The sequence below is a fragment of the Bombus pyrosoma genome, linkage group LG11, assembly GCF_014825855.1.
Source record: "Bombus pyrosoma isolate SC7728 linkage group LG11, ASM1482585v1, whole genome shotgun sequence".
Lineage (NCBI taxonomy): Eukaryota > Metazoa > Arthropoda > Insecta > Hymenoptera > Apidae > Bombus > Bombus pyrosoma.
The window spans coordinates 6,359,671-6,380,430 of record NC_057780.1 but is presented as its reverse complement, the minus strand read 5'-3'; the positions used below and the strand labels follow the sequence as shown (position 1 = coordinate 6,380,430).

The window sequence follows — 20,760 nt, the reverse complement described above, 5'->3', positions numbered from 1 at the left end:
TCTAACAAAGATCGCGTTATTGGTCATAATGTAATACGCCAATTTTATAAATACGATATATCGATAGCTAAAATAATGAAAACACAAAAAGAGTCTAACCAAGCCAGTGCATTCATTTGCTAATGAGACCCATTTATTATTTAATTACCAAATTTATCATTGGGGCGTAGGGATACTCAGGAGAATTAAAATTCCTTTTTACAATTAAAGAAATGGAACGTAAATAGAGTTTCGTTTCATCGTCCAAGTATCATAACAGCTACTGTTATACGCATTGTGCGCGCTCTTGTACTTTTAAATTTCGCACAAATGCATAAAAATTCGCGGTCTATGTTATCGCAATTACTTGCAGAACGTGTTGTATTATTTATTTTATTTAGTTCCGTGCCTCTCGGCTTTGGACGAACTTTCAGCTTTCTTTACAGCTCTTTATTGCACTAATCGCCTTCTTATCTCTAATCTAACACTAATGCTTATAATCTATTTACACTTATGTCTACGATTTATTGCAACTTAGCCTACACACTATTGCCACTTACAGAACGTGTTGTAATACTCCGATACGTTCAACCAGCCAAGTTTGTACAAAGAAAGGATGGAGAAGTTCACGGAACCTTAAGTGATGGCAATTGAATCCAAAAGAGGTTACAAGCCAGCTATTATGCTTATAATATAATACATCAATTTTATAAATATAATACAGCGACATATGTACAACAAAAGCAGAAGAAGAGCCTGCTGTTCCAGGCAGTACACGCGTTTGGTAATAGGACCCTATTAATTTTATCAGGATTAATTCCAGGGCGTGTTCCGTGGCGATTACAATCGAGCAACGCGTACCCCGAAGCGTGGATCGTAAAGATTCGGCGGAAGATGTTCCGATGGGAGTACCGAGACGAACAGCAGGATAAAAGAGGAAGAGAAAGGGAGGATAAAAGAGGAAGAGAAAGAAGGCAGGGGCTGAGCGAACTCAGGCTTCTATCTGTAAGAGTAATTGGCCATCAAAAAACTGCACCTTTAATCGGACATTATCTACCCTTTCCCTCTATTTATCTTTCTCTCCTTTATTTTCTCTTTTCTCCCTCGGCGCCACGGCAATATTTGCCAAGCTCAACTTTTTAGTCCCTTTTAATGCGTGCTCGTGGGCTCTTTCGTTCCGGTTGATTGTTTGAATAAGTAATTATTCGGGGAAACTGCTTTCCCCCGTTCTCTTTTTTTTATTCTTCGATTAAGACGTGTATCTGTTGTGGAAACTAATTTATCTGCTGATAATTGCAGGATTTATTAGCCACTTCAGATTTCTAAAAGATAAAGAGGAGAAGAGATCAGGGAGCTATCCGCAGTGAGCATTTTATCGCTTTATTCTGCTGGTCACGCGGTATATAAAATGTAATGCCTTTTAATACTGTGTATTTTGAATAATCATGTAAATAGAGCGAAGACTTAGCGTTACACGTAATAGCTTCTAAACTGGAAGAAGAATTTTAAGTAGAATAGACATTTATAGTCAGACAACGACGCGTGTTCCTCTGGATGTCGACTGTTGCGGATAAAATCGAAAGCTTTCCGTCAATTTGTCATCAGAATGTAAGATCTGTTTATAAAAGAAACTTTTATCTTTACTTCTCTACCGTTGATCTCTGCTGCAGTAAAGCACAGAATACAAATTGAGATTATACAATCTGATCCGAATCTAAGCCAAACAATTTCAATCACCTGCGAACCAACAGTATCGGTTGAGAAATAAAATGCGCGGAATAAAACACGCGAAAAAGAAGAACAAACTAAATATACGATATAGATATGAATATACAAAAATAAACACGATAAAACGTAATACTACCGGGTGTCAAAAGTACTAAGAAGCTGTTAAATAACCTTGATATTTAAGGCACTGGCAGGAAACTCAACAAAGCCCGCTATCTTCCAAACATATTCGACGCTAACAAACGAGACAGTTTCAAACGCAATAACATAATGGTTTCTAAAAAAACTGGTATCCTAACCGACACCGAATTAAGGCAATTCGCAGAAGGCACGATGAGCACGAGGCTAAGCGTGGTAGAAATACTATAGTCCGGAAGATGAGGAAACGCTGGTCCCCTTTGGTTGAACGAGCCGGAGGGTGGGACGTATGAATGAATTCTCTGTCAGCCTTTTATCGTCGATTCCTCAAATCTTTCTATACATAAAACTGTCCCAGCACACGCAAAGGGCGGATGAACCGTGATACACTTCGGTGCGTCTACACTGTCGGTCAAAAGTTAGGGATCACCTGTTTCGAGGTCGCAACTACCTCGTTGGTTTCGATCCACCAAAAAATCGTTGCCACAAAAATTGTCACAAATAATTATCAGTAAAAATATTACCGGATTGATAATCCTAACGGCGAACATTATTCCTTTTACGTTTATAAGATAAAGAAATATTTTGTAATTCGACTTTGACTAGAAGATTGTTGATTGACTACAGTAGACCAAAAAGTTATTGATTAAATAAATGATCAGCGCAAACAATGATTTATTCTCGAGCAAATTCCGTTTTTTAATCCATTGTCTTCTTTATGTGCGTTGCTCTTTGTGTCCCAGTTCTTTCGTTGTCAGCATATTTTATAGGTCAAGATAAGGAAAAAATGCCATATAAATATATGTCATTGAAAATGTTGTTAAAGAGTTGCAGTAAAAAAAAAAAAAGAAAAAAAGACGACATACGAAATGAGCGATACCGAACGTGCATTGCCGCGGTACAAAGTATGAATAGATCAGGAACATTTACATATTGTAATAATCTCAAGGTATCATAATACTTGTACGACTTCGACTTCAACGCAATAAACGAGAACTGCAAAGAATAACAAATTCAATCTTTTGCCGCTGTCACTCTTGTATTGACAGGAATGGTAATCATTTTGAAATGGAGTTGTAGCTGGATCTATAGAAGTATTGCACATAATGCTTCGTGACTACTACTGTATGTAAATACGCCTGATCTATTCTTATCGTGTACCGTAGCACGTTCGTTACCGCTCATTTCGTATACCGCTTTTCCTTTCTATTTTTTTTTTTTTTTTATTATAACTCCTTAACAATGCTACCAATGACATTTATTTATACATTTTGTATCTTGACTCGTCGTCTTATCTTGTCCTGTGGAATATAGCGACAACGTTTGATCGGAAAAAATTGGGACATTCTGTACAAAACTATCCAAAAAATACACGTTTCCATTATTGAACAATCGAAGGTATCATTGTTTGTTGTAATATCATTGTTTAAAATTGTATATTTCGTGGCTCGTTGTGCGCGGAGCGAAATTTAGATTTTAGGAAAAACCACGTAATTTACGAAAGGAGGCGCTGTAATGCAATGTAACTGTCGAATAATTTTAGTTTATAAAATAAATTTAATAATTGATAAAAAAATAATTTTTCTCGAGTACTAGAGAAAATACTCGCTGCCAAGGTTACGTTATACGAGTCCTTATTTTTGAGCTACTTGATGCCTAACTTTTGAACGAAAGTGTATAGCAAAGCGGCTGGCTACCGGTAAAGAAAGGTCCGTTCTTTCTCCTGTGCGCGCGATAACGAGCTCCTACAATTTCCTCGAGGTACAAGAACATGAAAGAAGAAAGGAGGAAGAGAGTATAATTTCTGATTGTGGGCTTCATAATGGGCCTCTGGAATAATCTCCTCCTCCGTTGGTTGGTTCGTTTAGTTACGCCTTGCAGTTCGATCCTTTTTGGTCGAACGGGGTTACCCGGAACCGGAAATTACGCTATTCAGCCTCTATTATCTCCGTCATTTAGTTTTTCTAACGTGTCGATAATCACCGTTTTATATCGAAGACCGCGTAGTTCACTCTAATTATTGCGAATCATGTCGTTATACTGAGTATAACTGTAATATACTGGATTCGTGACGATGGGATATCTCTAATTGCGATATCGTATTGATTAAATATCGCTCGTATCGAATAAAAATATTAATAAATATTGATAAGCTGATAATAAATTAATAAACCTCCTCGCTTAATTTATTTGCACGTTAAGGTTTAATGGGAAAAACGATATTTATTCTCTGTTACGGTCTCTATAATTCTATAGTATGGACATGCCTGTACGCTTGGACATGTATGTATGTATGTATATGTATATGTATATATATATATATATATGTTTATGCTGTATACTTATCATTGACATTTTGATATTATGCATCGAATTTCACGCATAATTATATATGACAAATTATTGTATAAAGTGGTTATGTATCAACTTTCACGCATAATCGTATAACGTTGCGCGTTATTTGTGAATGCGTTAAAAATACTGCCAGTTCCGGTAAAAATGCTAATGAAAATTACGTGTCATTATCCTGTTTTATGTGTCCGGTTTAATTCCAGGAACATAAACAGATCATGATATTAATATTCATGCCACCTTGGCTTTTTATGGAGCTGCGAGGCGTTATAAAAGTTTGTAATTATAACTGCAGGCCTGATACAATTTATTAAATCCTGTTAAATATTCAAAAGAAAAAGAAAGAAAGTGGTGAAATGCGTGATTCAAATGTTTATTAAGAACATTAAAGCGGAACACCTTGTCCAAGCGTAATAAATGCATAAATGCGAAAGCTTTATCAAAAGCTCAAACTAATCACAACTGTCTCTTGCGTTATAAGTCGCAATATTTATTTTTCCACTTTTCCTTGAAAATTATTGCAAGAATGATCATCTTATAATTAACATCGAATGAGTTATTCGATTAGAGAGAATTCTTGCGCTAAGTTATTTCTTCCCTGTCAAACAATTTATTCGAATACAATGAAACACAATTAAAATTCTTTTCATTTTTCCGTTTCATTAACGCGTGATGTGCCAGACGAATTTTCCATGGTTTGCCCAAGGCGCCGACGTGAACTTTTCATTATGCGATGCATATTACGTTGAAGTATTATTTGCAGCAAATAAAATGAGTTATAAAATCATGATTGGAGCATTTTTCGTGGTGCCGGTCACCGGTGACCCCCACGGCAGTCAACGTGTTAAAAAGGATTACAATACCAAATCATTCGAATGTAAATTGTGAATTCAATGTCAATATCATTCGAATTATTTTTATTAAAATACTCGATAAGAGCAAAAGCGTTTTTTATTGTCCAATTCTGACAGTCTACGATATAATATAACAATCATAGTCAGAAACAAGGCGTCATTTTATTCAATTATTCTAATAAATTAAATAACGATGAAATATACCGAAAAGCGATATTCGGAAAGGGGACCCATAATTACACGTTGAAAACCGGAAGCTTCCAGCTGAGCGCATACTCCCTTCCTATTCTTTAAATCGGCAAGCAAAGAATTACACGCTTCCAGAAAATTATACGCTACCTACAAGCTTATACAATCGAAGAATTATACGCCAAAATTATAGAGTACGTCGACTGTATAGCGACCTCCGCCTAACCGGAGATAAATCACTCTTGTTAAAAGCTGGACGTGTTTTGACAAATGGAACGATTTCGGCAGAATCGATTTTAGACCTACAGCGAAAGAACAGAAGAAGAATTGTCAATTAATATTGGCTGTTTTGGACCTACGGGTCGTTGAAGTGTAATAGAAGTAGCGATGGGCGTAAGCATCTCAAAAAGTGTGTAGGATTGAACATTGACCAATTAGATTTGAATCGCGTACATTAGAGATATTTTAAAATTGTAAAACAATTTTTACAGCATACACATTTTTACAATTATAAAAGAATAATTTAAAGCTTTAGCTTGAACGCGATTATTTCTTACGCAATTTTTGGATATTTGGCTTTTCGAATTTCTGAATAGTCGAGTCTTTGAATTTTTTAGTTTCTCTAAATACAACAAAACGCTACGAAACGAGGATTTATTTAATATGAAAATAACAAAAAATATTACAGGAGGAACGTTACCTAGAAAATATTTCATTATTTATGATGCGACTTCCCGCTTGAAATTACAAAAAAAAAAAAAAAAACACTTGGAAGAAAAATTGGATATGTCGTTTGTGTAATAAATTGCAAAATATTTCTCGGAACGTAAGGAAACATCAAAACGCTTTATTATCTGGACACGTTGAATTTTTATTAATTCTTTCGTTAATAACACAATTCGCATGCAAACAACGTTGACTCGTGCAATTAATATGCATGCGCTTGTCTATATGTGAAGACGGTAGTACCACGATCAATTACAGCCTAGCAAAAGACGTCAATGTCAATCAGTTATAATACTCGTGGCAAAAGACTACGTTTGCGTCAGGGACTACTACTAGCTTTAGCCCTTTCATCGCTACAGAACCGTATGTGAATTAGAAATACGTTCGCTTTGATTCAACGACCTAAATGCATAGATTATTGCGCTAAAAAGAACTTACATACAACTATTGCCAACTACAATTCGTGCAATTCGTGTTACTTCATACGAAGAAACGTATGCCATCCGTGCCAAAATGTATTGATAAATTACGAGAAAATGGAAATAAGGAGAGTATTGTTCGAAGATGGAATCAAATGTCAGTAGCTGAAATTCACAGTTAACGATAGGAAGAATTACAAATACTATTAACACTGGAATTACCATGCCAGTCAAATTGACTGGTTTTACAATTTTATTTTTAAAATTCCTACTTCGTGTTACATCTTTTTTCTGCGATGATTTTTTCTGCAAAAGAATAATATGATGAATTTTATTTTCTTTTTTATGTATTCAAACTGAAAATAATTTTGTATCAAGGCTACTTATACCGATACCAGTGAAAATGACTGGTACTTGTCGAAGTGTAAAAGGGTGCTGCAATCTGTTCATCGAACCTCAATTAACCAGTTTTTTCGTTTCGTACAACACGTTTTTACAGTTTGTACTGCGTATCATTCGATATGACGATATCAGTTATCAGGAAAATTGCGGATCGATCGCTATCGATCGGTTCTACAATTTTATAAATGTGTCGACCCTCGTTTAGGGATCATTTTAGGGCTCATCGTTAATAATACTAAAAATGTATAACATATGCATAACATGGAATTCCTTCCGTAAGAAATTAATAAATCAATAAATATAAAAATATTGACTGGTTGTGGTAGAAATAGCTTCGTGTGAACTATCGGTAGTTCTAGTGTTAATACAGAAACGACGGATAGTTCTAGTTCTAGAATACAACGTACAATATGTTATTGAAATATGATTTACTACACTATATATTATATATATATTTAAATAATAAAATAAAAATAGTATGATGACATTTTAGATAATATACTAATGAATACCATGCAAAGATTTTTACCTTTACAGTTACGCGAATAAATTACATAAATAATACACAAAAAATTGCATATGTACGTATATTAAGTGTACAAGCGAATAATGAATAATTTTTCAGTACAAGTTATTATTTAAAAGCGTTTCAAGTATCTATCGTTGATTCTATAAACATCTATGAAGTCATCTATCAGGCAAATAACAAGTTCCATCACGGTAAAATGTTGTGCTTTTTAGCTTTTGCTTGCAATAGGCAGGGCACTGACAAAGGAGAACGTACTGTGGAATTGCTACGTGACAACGCTAGACCACACACTGATTCTACGGCGGAAGACATCACGAGGAGTCTCGTTTGAGACGTCTTGCAGCAGCTAGTTTATTCACTAGACATTACGCTTTCCGATCGATGCAACACGCCTTATCAGATACATCTCTTCAATTATAGATACAAAAATCACTCGACGATCGGATCTTGTCCAAAGACATAGCATCTTTTCACGGTGAAATCCGTCACTTGCCTGAAAGATGGCTTAAAGCTATAGAAAGCAACGACGAATACTTTAACCTTAGCGATAAGCCAGCGATATGGGTCGCTGAGTAGCAGGTGAAATTTCCATTGTTTAATTTCTCCGAAACGAAGGTGTTGGACTTTGTGATTCCCACACCTGTCAGGCTTTCACCGCCCAAACATTGTTTACTTCGTTGAATTCAATTCGGAATTTCAATTTTGAAATTTCGAAGGTAAAGTGAGCACGCTATTCAACGTCTTTTGGTAGGTGAATTTGTTTATATATTTTATTTCTATTCGTTTTATATATCTTGTAGCTTCTTTGCAATTGTAACAAATTATTGTTTGCAATTTTTCGATTGATCTTTATAAATTATTATTATGGAAACGAGACCAAAGCGAAGGAACACTGGAAAGAGGAGGGAGAAAAAAGGTGCAGATTATGCGGAAGGGAAGAAGAGGACCTGGGACATGTAATAGAAGAATGTGAAATAACGGGAGGACCAAAAGACATGGAAAAAACACTGAATGAGAATGGAGAAGGACTAACAGAATTAAAAACAATAATAGAGAAGAGAAGGGCAAGGGCAATACAAGACGGGGAGGAAGGACAAGAAGGTAGCACAGCAAGGAGGCAAACGACCAAAGGACAATAATGTGTAGTCATAAGTTGCAATAGTTTGTAGTCATTAGTTTAGCGACTAGAGATAAGGATATGCTAAGGAGTGCAATACAATAAATGTAAGAAATGTAATTCGAAAGTTCGTCCAAAGCCGAAAGGCACGGACTAAAATAAATAATAATAATAATATAAATCATTATTAATTTTATTTCTCAAGATAACGTTGATAATCCCATGAATAAATAATCTACCCAAAAATCTTTAGGTCCTAAAACTTAGGTCTCAGAATAATTGTACTTTCCTCAGAATTGTCAAATTTCTTTAAACTTTTTCAAAAAATCCTAGATGTATGAAACCCTGGAATAATTTGTTCAGATATTCGTTTATCACGAAACTTCTTACCTCCAAGCGAATTCCTCTTTTTTCATAACATTCCGTTTAATCTTCACTTTTACCGTAAAAAGTTTTAAACATTTGGCTGGAGCACCGCTTGCATATATAAATTAGGAACTATAATACGTACCTTGCAATTTGTTCGGATTTCTCTAAAGCTCAAAATAAAAAATTGTCGCTATATCTTCTTTCCTCTTTTATTTTTTTTTTTTTACAAACTTTGAGCTTCACTGAGAAATTATTCACTTGTACACCTAGCAAATACGACATTACTCAAGGAACGATGTAATCAAACTTTGGCGGATCTATAGAAAGGAAAAGGTTGAAAGTTACTGGACTGAAATAAATCTTTGGAAAGAAATCGTCGACCTAACAATGGATACAGAGTCAGGGGGTGAAAAATACGAATAAAAACGCTTAATGGGAAATGTAGCATTGTTGTCAACGTGACAATGACTAAGGTGCGTTCAGGGTAATTGTCGCGTGTAACAGTGTTTCCGTTGCGGGTCGAATAGGGCCCGGTGGGTTATGATTCGGATCGAATCCCGTGCATGCGAATCGCCAGCGGGTACAAGGCCCCTGCTCATTGTCATTTGCCGCCACCAGAGTGGTCCTTTTTGCTCGTATCCGTTGAAACCGGCCTTCGAGCCACTGGCTCCGGCAAAAAGCCCGACGAAATTCCGTTGCGATTGAACCATACGCGCATACAAACTCACAGACAGGCACGCACAGGCAAATAATAATGTCTAGCCGATCGAATACGTTCTGGCCAGGGATCAAAGTGATTATCGAAGCAACGAGCCAGCAAAGAGAAGAGCAAATAGCACAGGCAACGACTTTGCGATCCAACGAATCGCAACCAGACCTCGACGAAATGAGGTGCACACGGTTATGGGTAGGAAGTAGACTATTTATGGGAATTCATAGCTCTATAAATAGAAAAATTGCAGAGTAAGATATTTATGCAAATTCATATTTTTATATCGATATAAAGATGGAAAATTGTTTTAGTTGTTACATGTCTGAAAGAGTACCATTCTTTCGGTATTTTACATGTTTTCGTATTATGCGTTCTGTTTCGCAGCTTCCCCATGAATCTCCTAGAGAAGTCCACAGCCTAGTTCAGAAGTACATATTAGAATAACCGTACCTCTCGTTTATGGGGAATTTAAAGGTTTAAGAATGCGCAGAATGTACATAACACGGAAGAATCTATGAAACATTTGTAGAACGTGGTAGATGAGGTAAGTTTCCTCTCAGATTCTATTTTTCTTGGTGTTATTGAGTGGAAAATGATCCGAAGCAAGGCGAGGAATATTATCAAGCTGATAGAAGGAATAATATAAATTGCAGGCCTGAGAATAAAATAATACGCGAACGATAAGCTTTGATCGTAAACTAGGCAGAAATTGATACAATTCGAGGAGAGATCGTGGCGAAATATCGAAAGAAAATTTGGCAAAAAATACGAACGAAAGCCTTGGGACAAATATTCAAAATGAAAACTAAAAATTAAGTTGTCGAGTTGATCCTAAAGATCGGTACGATCGATATGTTTATTAGATCAGGATCGTTGCTGATGGAATATTTTGCATCGATAAATTTACATGGATAATTTCAATATAAAGTATCACCTTCTGAAATTATCCTCGAAGCGAAGTGAAAACGCGATAACTAAAAAAAGAAAAAAGGAGGTCGACTCTGACTGGTCGGTTCTCGTTTCTTCGTATACATTCCATGGTCATTAAGTGTGTAAAAAATAATGAAAGCGATCGTTCCTTTCCATCAACTTTAATTCTACGTAGGCTGTTCCGCAACTGCGCCCGCAATTGTTACCGTCACGCGATTCGATGTTTTGCGATCTCAGATACCAAAAGGGTATTGCCCTGAAGATTCTCAATTCAAGATGTTCAATCGCGAATTAAACGTACCGATGATTCCAGCATATAGCCGCGTAACACGCACCATGTAAATTCGAGACTTCGTACTTGCATGGTTTTTATCGAGCTTCGCCTATAACGTAGTGTAATTTAGGATTTAGTGGATTAAAGCTTGCTATCTAGATTTAATTACGTCCACTTTGCATGCGAAGAGATTAAAGTTACACGTTCTGATTTTATTAAAATTCTTTCGACACGATGGAATTTAATTATTAGATTATTATCATCTGAATTGTATTACATCCATTTTGTATGCAAAGAGACTAAAATTGCGATCTCTAATTTTACTGAAATTCTCTCGGAACAATGGAATTTATTTGTTAGATTATTATCATATACAGTAGATATATGAAATATCATTCGCTGTCTTGGTTGAACCTTTTGAAACGATGAAACTTCGCTACCAATTTATCTGAATTTCTCGATCGTATATAATTTGCGAGTAATAGCAGCTAGTAGTTCCCGTTTCCTCGAACGATAGCAATCGTTAGTTTCAGCTGATATTTCACTTCTGAAAATTATCCTTGCACAACAGACATCAAATTCCTTAATCGTGACGTATTTAGTTAATTCCTATAACAAGCGCTACATATTTTCGTACTGACGGCACTACCATGGTACGTTCAATGATCAGGCTTAAATTTGCGCTACTTGAATTCAGTTAAATGTACAAAGTCTCAGCGGGAGATCGGTGAATAATTCTCGAGTGTATGGTGCTTAATGAATTCACACTTTTGAACGTGAACTCGATCGACGGAAAATCGCAAATCGATTCTTTAAGGCTAAATTGCGCTATTATATATAGTTTTATATTTTGTATTTCAATAAATACAATTACTTTGATAAATTGAAATGACGAAAGAAATTTCTTTTCGTATCTTCCAGCTAGAGATTTTTCTTCGATTCTTTTCTTTCGTCCTTTTCAACGTCCAATATTCATCGTCATAATTAACAGTCGTCCGTCAATGTTAGCAAATAGAAAAGAGGATATATCGACTGTCAAAGACGTTATGAATTTTCCAGACGAAGCAATATTTATTGTCTGATCCGTGTAAGTAAATCACGTTTGAAAAATAAAAGCAAAGTACGGTAAAGAGCGCAACTGAAGAGATGTTTCAGTGAAGAAGTGAAAGATTTTTATGGAAGAGAAATTGATAAATTACCAGAAAGGTGGGGCATGGTCGTACATAATGACGGTCATTATACAGCAATTTAACGAGAAAGGTAAACGCATTGCGACATACACCATCATTCAAGAGTATCGGAGTGCATACTTATTTGTTTCTTTTTCTTCTTACAGGACTTTTTTTATAAAATTATAGATCAAGAGACTTTAATGATTTTATTATTAATATTATTATTGCTTTCGTAGAATATTATTAAGTTAAAAAAAATAACATTTGATAAGTTAACGATCATACGTCAGATCAATATAATCTACCGGTGCTGTTTAATTATTTCAAAAGTTATTTTTCATTTATTTTTCATCCTCTAATCTCAGGTTGTTCTTTTCATTGCAAAATTCAAAGAAAAATTCAGAGATCAATTTGGATCGGAGATCTAATTGAATTCGAATGAGATTAAAATAGTATCTAATTGAATTGAAATAAAATCTAATCGAAGAAAAAGAAAATTCAAACGACGCAGACTTTTCTGAATGTCATTTGAATTTCATTAAGATTACTCGTACTCGAGCAAGCTAATTAACTTGTCTGATTGAAGTCGAACGAGTATTACACGAAGTTTATCGGTGGCTTTAAATGGTAGTTTCCGCACTGTCGAATAAAAGGGTCGCTGGATTTCTCGCGTAAAGAGAGAAGTACTTACCTGATCTCCTTTAGAAGCCTGGTCGAGATGTTTTCGGTGCAGACGTAGTTCTCGATATACCTGTGCTGATTTTCAGGCAGGCTACAATTAATGCTAGGCACACAAAGAGTCATGAAATGGGGTCTCAGTCGGCCGATCGTGTATTTGGCGATGTCGGTGATTAAAACAGTTGTTGCTGCTCCAAAACCGAATATGCCAATCTGAAATATCAGAAATATTACTGTGAGCATCTAGTACGAATTATGAGAATTGTACAAAATTATAAGAATTGTGAATTAGAATAATATGATTATAAACAATGTTAAGAAGATTTTTATTTACAGATAGCACGCGTGAAGAAACTAAGGAAGAATTCTCTACTATGAAACAAATACATTTTAATTTTTAATAACGTTGAAGTCAATTGAGACATTCGAGTATTCTTTGAAATTTGTATCACAGGAATACAATTCGTTTCCATCTTTCTAATATACGAATCTGCTAGTTATTGTTATATTTAAATTTTGGAATTTCAAAGACATCTGAATAAACACTTTATTGTATAAGTTCGATCTTTAAAATAGGACTGTTTGCGTTTGTAGATTTCCTTCTTTCTAATATATTTGCAACAAATAACAAAGAATCTTCCAAATATTGACAGAAAAGTTTCAGGACTGTTCTCACGAAGGTATACAAGGGAAAGAAAGGTGTTAAAAGCGTGGGAAGAAAGGTTCTTCTTAAGATGGTCACGAGCTTTCCTTGGTTCCACGATGTGATCTTAGGATTCTATCTGTTTTCTATTTCATTTCTATTTCATAGTTTGAATATCTATGGAAGAAAAAAGAGTTGATACACTTTATATGATAATAGAAAAATATCTCGAGAGGTGTACCTTTTCATATGCACCCCATAACCATGGTGGTATGTTGTAGCCAAATAATATCTTCGTCGAATCTGCGTCACAATGCCTCGCGTAGAGATACTCTCCGATTATCATCTGCAACAAAATTTTTCTCCATGACAAAATATCACACTTTATGGTTAAATGATGACCAAGACACATTTTTTCTTTTCTTTGACACGTTTACTACGTATGTCTCGTATAATCTGCGTTGGTACATACTTTCACGATATCTACGACGATACGAAGTTTTAAATGGGAGATATAGATTAGAAATCACGATGGTCATTTGTACAAGGTATTTCAGTTTCTTCCGGTCAAACTGTGGCAAGATATTTTATGGTCATAAATGAAAGGAAAATATCCCGCTGCTTTAAAATATTCACCGTACCAATAGGAGATTGTCAGTGGTAAAAAATTAAATTTACTATCCAACCAAGTTCACTTCGATTTTGCTTCGTCTTCACGAACAAGAACCTCGCAAGTAGGTTCAAACATTCATCGACTAAATTCAAAACGCAAATAAAATAAAAAAAACTAAACGATACTTTTGCTCTGAGAACGCGTAATATTTCCAAATATAATAAAACCTCGAAGCGGCAAATCACATGCCACGAAAATATTGATAAATGGTAAAAAATGTTAAACAGAAATCACACAAGCTACAAGACGTTTCATTAAATCATTATAACGTGATTCACTGTAGAAACTTGGCCCATCTATACCAATAACATTCTACACAATCTCTTCCTTCCATTACCATCGAGCATCATCTAAACTACAAATCAGTCGCTTTCTCTCTCTCTCTCTCTCTCTCCCTCTCCCTCTCAACCGCAAGAGAATGATTCGCAAAATCAGCGAAAGCTTCTGAAACCTGGCGTTTCACCGAATGACGAGCATAAAACACGCCTGTCTATCTTAGCTATCAACCACATGGAAACGAAGGTTCACCTCGCCATGCCATAAATAAATGAATTGTTGGAAGATACGAAAAATCGACCGAGTCCCTTTTTCTCCCTGTCCTGTCTCGCTCTTAGAAGAAAAGGACGTCGGAACAGGTAAAAACGAGGGAACCTGCCGTTGTATTTCATTCATTCGTGTCGTCATTCGGTCTTGTATCACCTGGCGACCTTTATCTGGAATCTGGCCGGTTAACCCACTTTTTGTTGGGGCCGTAACAGATCGCTGCAAGTCGGAGGAGAGATTACCAGCTTGGAAATGCTCTCAAGAATTTCGAAGTCGTCGCCTTTTCCCCACGGGTTTTTAATCGTAGATTATGCCCTCGGGACCCTCGCGCTGCTATTGATTAATCTTCGAGAGAAGAAGGAGAAGAGAACTGGTTAGGAAAACTACAGGCGAAGAAGACGGACGATAAGTCACGTCATATAGAATTCTCTTCTTTCTTTCTGACCTTATGTCATTTGATCTCCCAAAAAGACGAGTCTGCCAAAGATTTATGAAATTTTATGAAACGAGCAAGAACATATTTGCGTTCAACGTTTACTATTATACTTAACGTCGTATTCAGATTCTTCTGTACAATGGCAACACGATATTAAAATCACAAGATCAACGAAAGTATACTCATCGTGTTTTCCTCTTATGCTCTTCGCATTGTCCCTACGAAACTTCATCAGACTTAAGTCTTTCGACATAACACAAGTTCATCGAGTGAGAATATTTACCGTTCGTTTATCGAGTAATAATTATCGTTCGTCTATCGAGCATATTAATTAATTACCGTATGTCAACCGAATAATTACCATTGTCTATCGAAGATTTAGTTATCGTTTTGTCTATCGAAGAGCTAGTTATCATTTTGTCAACCGAAGAATTTTATATCCGTCAGTCCGTCAGTCAATTGTCAATATCGAAATCAAGTAAAATTTGAATAAATCATTACATGTTGTTAATTTACTTTCGAACAGCTTTGATCCTCTCCCGTGCCAGTATTCCCGCACATAGCAGGTTAGTCAGTTAACGCTACCTTCTCGTCGGCAACTAAATAGAACGTAACAATACATATAGATAAAATTTGTGGTTTCGACTTAACACAAGTCCCCTTTGTTTTTAACGATTTTATATTAAAATACTCCGCGTGTGTGCAAACGCCTTAACAGCTATGTCCTGGAACAACGAAACGAAATGATACCAAGAAGATATAATACACTGATCTATATAGTAAATTAAGATGTAGTTTTGCAGAAGAAATAAATAAATGAATAGTGTTACAGTATTAAAATTTCTAACCGAACTGTGATATTAAAACGTACACCTATCGCGTTCTTCTTCAAGTGAAATCAGATTAATGGCTAACCATGTCCCTAGCTTAGAGGATTGCAGAATCTCTCGACTCCTGCGTTTTTAATTGCCTTAACGTTTTACTTTCCCTTGTCATCGTTTGATTGATACGTCGGGTATTGTAAGACGAGGAGTATGCCCATGTTAAGAGTTTGATGCAAGGGAAATCGAGCGGTTCTGAAAGGATTGATTGATTCGTGGATGATTATGTATTTAGTCGCATAGTATATGGTTCCGTTGATGATACATAGCGAATGAAGTGCTGCTGATTGTATGAAGCCGTTTATTTGCCGTTTGTAACGTGGTTAATGGATATCACGGCCGGCATTGTGCGTGGGTCGCAGTAAATTACGGTTTCTAGGATTTCAATTGAATAGTGCATTCCTATATAATCTTACCTCGTCATGTCACGATAATGAGCAGTGAAAGGATCGGTAAGATGATGGATTGAAAGAACAGAAGGGAGAAAATAATGGAAAATATCAATTATTCGCCAATTCGATATATGTAGTGGCACGTGAGTCGACGAAAGATTCGAATCGGCAGAGACTCGTATTATTGCGCCTTGGAATACCAGCGTTGTTTTGGTTTGCTAGCTTCAAAGGTAAACGAACTCCGGACAAAATATTATCTGTAATCGTCAGCCGAAGTTACATTTCAACTTTTTGTAATAACACCTATCGATATAAATAGACGAACGTGCTCTCTAGGACAGTCATATAGTCGAATAGCTAGTCGAAAAGCGAGCGTAGAGTTGGACAGTAGCATTGGGCGAGCGACGATTACGACTGGCATACGCTATCTCAGTATTTGTATTTACATCGATTTTAGTATACACGGACTGTTACAATTTTATCACTCGTCTCTTCATTAAACAAATCAACGCGTTTAAATACCAGTTCAGGTATATTAGAAGAGTGGAATTTTTTGCGATATAAATTTAAAAAAAAAGAGGATCAAGTTTTGATCCAGATATAACCCGATCCTTCTTCTGCGATATTTTTCAGGATAACACCATGTTCCCTTTGCATGCAATTTGAATGAAATACGTTAATAATATCTTTACGTCATTGTCAGTATAAATGTATTACTTCACTTGGACATATTCCACTGAAAAATAATGTTAAATATAATCGACGCTATGAAGAATACAAAAATTATTTTTATAAAATTACCTTGATTTTGATGTAACACAGACGTTCCAGTTAATTAACTTCGATCCTCGTTACGATCGTACGTTAATTAATGCGACTCTTGTTAATGTCAATTGCCTTTTTCAACGTTATACATATCGTATTCTTTTACCGACCAACCAGTGAATTAAAATATCAGTTTCGTCGTGAAAGCAATCGACCCATCCGCCTGTCTACCTTTCTTTGAGCTTGAGAAATAAGGGGATCAAAGCTCTGTTCCTACGAGCCTTCAGGGGTGTTGCGGCGAACCCTTCTCAGATTCCTGACGAGCCAGAAACAGGTAGAAAATTCACGGCTGAATGAAACGGTTTCACGCGGACCAAGACGCAAACAAACGACTTCGGATGGAATTCTCGTGAACAGCTCGGCTTAGAAGGGGGATCCGTTGCTAACAAGGGCCTGCTTATTATTTCAAGTGCCACTATACACGTTCGCGGACAGATCGAATGGCAATTTAATCGGCGAACAAGAAAGGATTGTGTGCTTGATCGCGAAGACAATCGTGAGAAATGTTTTCCTTTCCATCGTCATTTATGATTCTCTTCTTGCTTATCGATTATTTTTCGAAAATAATACGCACTTTCCTTTTTTATATTTTTCATCGCAAAAATGCGACGGAACGTGGCTGTGTATTTTCTATAAAAAGGAATTCCACGAATAAAACGGATCATTTTCGTATCGCGATAATAATGCAGGAAATTTCGATGTAGCAAAAGTTTCAGAATTGCGATACCACGTAACAGGAAATTAATTTATGATAAAAAGATCTTGTATATCGTAGAGACAATTCTCCAGATAAGCCAACGCGTGTTGTACCGTGCAATTTTGTACCGTGAGTCGTTCAAATCGCATAATATCCGCTATCCTACCAACGATAAAGTAGCATAGTATATTTAAAGAAACAGAAATAACAGTGAAACGTTTAAAAATCCTCCCTCCTTTATCCACTAATAAAAAGTACGGTATATCGAAAGAAATAAAAGTCACCGCGGCATCTCTAAAAATTCTGCATTTCCATTTTTACCCAGAGATACACAGCGGTATAAAATATTTAAAGAAATAAAAATAATCTTGAAATCTCTAAAAAAAAAAAAAAAAAATTACTCGCATGACTCCTCCTATACGTAACAACTTTCGTAAGTAAAATCGTTTCGCATTTGTCTTCCAAATAATGGAGATACAATTAAAAGCAATTAGAGTTATTGGGTGCATCCTATACGCGCTTAAGTCCATAATGACAATGTATCCAGTCATTCATCATTAATCAATACTTACATATAACCTGTCATTCGCCGACAGTTTGACATGTATATACCACCACTGAGATATTTCTTTCAGCTTATCTACGATCGCGTTTGACCAACGAGACGAAACGAAAATGAAAGAGCACGAGATTAACGAGTAGCCTTACGATAAGGGAAAAGGAAGCAACTTAACCAAAGAATTCAGGTGAACGACGTTATTAACACATTAAAGGACGCTGATACGGTAAATGCATAATCTATGACCAAACCGGAAAGTCACTGATGTAACAGTCTTCTTACTCTTACTATTACGGTCAATTTATTTACGACATTAGAACGGTTCTGACATTTACAAATTGATGGCGATGACTTTCATTTTGTCGTTCGTTCGTTCAATTTAACATACCGTTGAAAATAATCGCTCCAAATGTATTTATACTTTTATAATGTTTCTTTTAATCCGTTAATTGAGAAAGAATCATTGAATCGAAGGAGCAGTTCAGACGATCGGTATTATTCTCAACGTTGTCAATATTTAAAGTTCTCGGCATTATCGTAAAGAATCCTCTAGACTCTAGACGATCAATGGTTGGTAACTGGTGGTACAAGCGGAAGGGAGGTGATTCTACGCGAAAAAAGAAGTCGAAAATATAGAATAAACATTTTTCGTTCGAGGCTTTGTTTTCGAGAAAATCGACCTTGAATTTTCGCTCGGTACGCGTGCACCTTATCACGTATATCGTCAATACGGTGTTGAGAATCTTAAATATTGACGATAATATCGATCGTCCGAACGCTTCTTTACATAACAATTCCTTGCGATCTTGTTTCAATCGATTTACATTTGCCAAATCTCTTTTTCTGATTTTTACAAATAAATTATATCGCGCGTAGAAAGAAGTTGAGCAACGTGAATGTTCATGGAGTCAAAAGGATTGAAAATATACTAGAACGTATCGACTAAGATCTATTCCCTGTGCATTATCCCGCACGTCACTCGAACGTCACTACTCGTTATCCCAACCCTAAAGACCATTTATACATTCAACTAATAGAACAGAGCATGTAGCAAATGGTTACCATTTAACGACACCAAGAATAGCTCGGATAGCTGTATGACGTGCAATCCAATTATCCGAAATTTACCGCCGAAAATGTAACTGTCTTGAAGTAGTCCCCTTGATTATCCAATTAACCAGCTTCGAGCGTGTAACAGCGCGAACACGAGAACCGGCATATAACCGTCCAAAAATACAACCTAGCCGGGCCGTGCATCGTTCCATTACCGATCGTCCTATTTGTTTTTCCCGCCAGTCCCTCGGGGGTGTCTATCACCGAGAAAACGGCGAACGAAAAAGGCTAGGGAGCACGACACCCTTTAATCTTTCTCATTACGTTATTACAGGACCCCTTTGTAGCGTGATTACCACTCGGAAAGGTTGACTGGCAGTCGACGCGACGGAATGGACGCAGGCAACGCGGTTTCAAGAACCTCTGAACGTCCTCGGGCTCCGCTGTTCCATCGACTGTTGTTGGTCAAAAACAAGCAAAGAGAAACGAAGAAGCGTCTTACCGCGCGGTTTCAGGAATTTCCAGGCGTTCTGCAGGGGTCCTTCGATTCTGGTGTTTCATCCAGTGTGTTCTCTTAAGGCGCGTTTAAACCGAACGTGCAAGGAACATAGAAATCAGGGACCCGTTGGAAACCTAAGCTAAGCTGTGCTACGCTGCGCAAAGTTTGCAACCGAAGTTCCCTTCGATACGTTGTACATATAGGGAGCTGCGAATGAAATATTCGATGACAGAAATGCATGTACTCATAGAAATCTATATATAGAGCGTTTGGTCGCCCCGATTTAGGCTACGATTACAGCGTGGATAGAGCGCTTCCACGAATAGAACATCAGAAGGATCGAATACGTATACCGATAAGAATGTAATATGCATATTTGATTGGCGTGACTTAGGCTACGGTTGCAGTGGACGCGTGCTCTGACGAATGAAACGTCTGAAGACTGAGATGCTTACACTCGTAAGAGTCTATATACCTATATACATACGAAGATATGTAATTGGTCCGATGCTTGTTGCTTGCTGTCTTGCTACAGTTACAATGTATGTGTGTTCCGAGTGAAACGTCTGAAGATCGAAATGCAAATATAATTGATAAGAATCTATATATAATATATATATACATATTTGATTGCTCTAATTTATCCTATGATTACAGCGGATCCGTCTTCTAACAAACTGTCATTCTAATAAATGAAACACGATGACCGAACAATTGAAGAACGATATAATCGCTCTCGTACATCTAATCTATATACTTGATTATTCCGACGATACTTACATTTCTACAGTTACTGTCATAAGAATCTATACATTTGCAGGCAACAATACGTCAAAACACGTACTCGCTGTGACCATGGCTTAAGAAGGTACAAAGAGGGTCGAAGAAGCGTCATGCCACTTGCCACTTGCCACACAGTTTCAAGAATCTCTAAGCGTCCTTCTGCTCTCGTGTTCCATCGACTGTTCGACTAAAGCGAAGCATAGAGAAG

General features: G+C 36.5%; 1 protein-coding gene across 9 annotated transcripts in view; it reads right to left on the bottom strand.

Annotated features, from left to right (window-relative positions):
• Positions 1-20,760, bottom strand: part of LOC122572555 (putative phosphatidate phosphatase) — a 58,324-nt gene that overhangs the window by 16,384 nt on the left and 21,180 nt on the right. For all 9 annotated transcript variants that reach the window (XR_006318495.1, XR_006318496.1, XR_006318492.1 and 6 more), the window contains exons 3-4: positions 13,453-13,557; positions 12,582-12,781 (exon numbers count right to left, since the gene is read on the bottom strand). Coding sequence is in view for 3 of the 9 variants with exons in the window: in XM_043737627.1 (XP_043593562.1) it covers positions 12,582-12,781; positions 13,453-13,557 (305 nt within the window). In the remaining 6 variants the exon portion in view is untranslated. The remainder of the gene's footprint in view (positions 1-12,581; positions 12,782-13,452; positions 13,558-20,760) is intronic.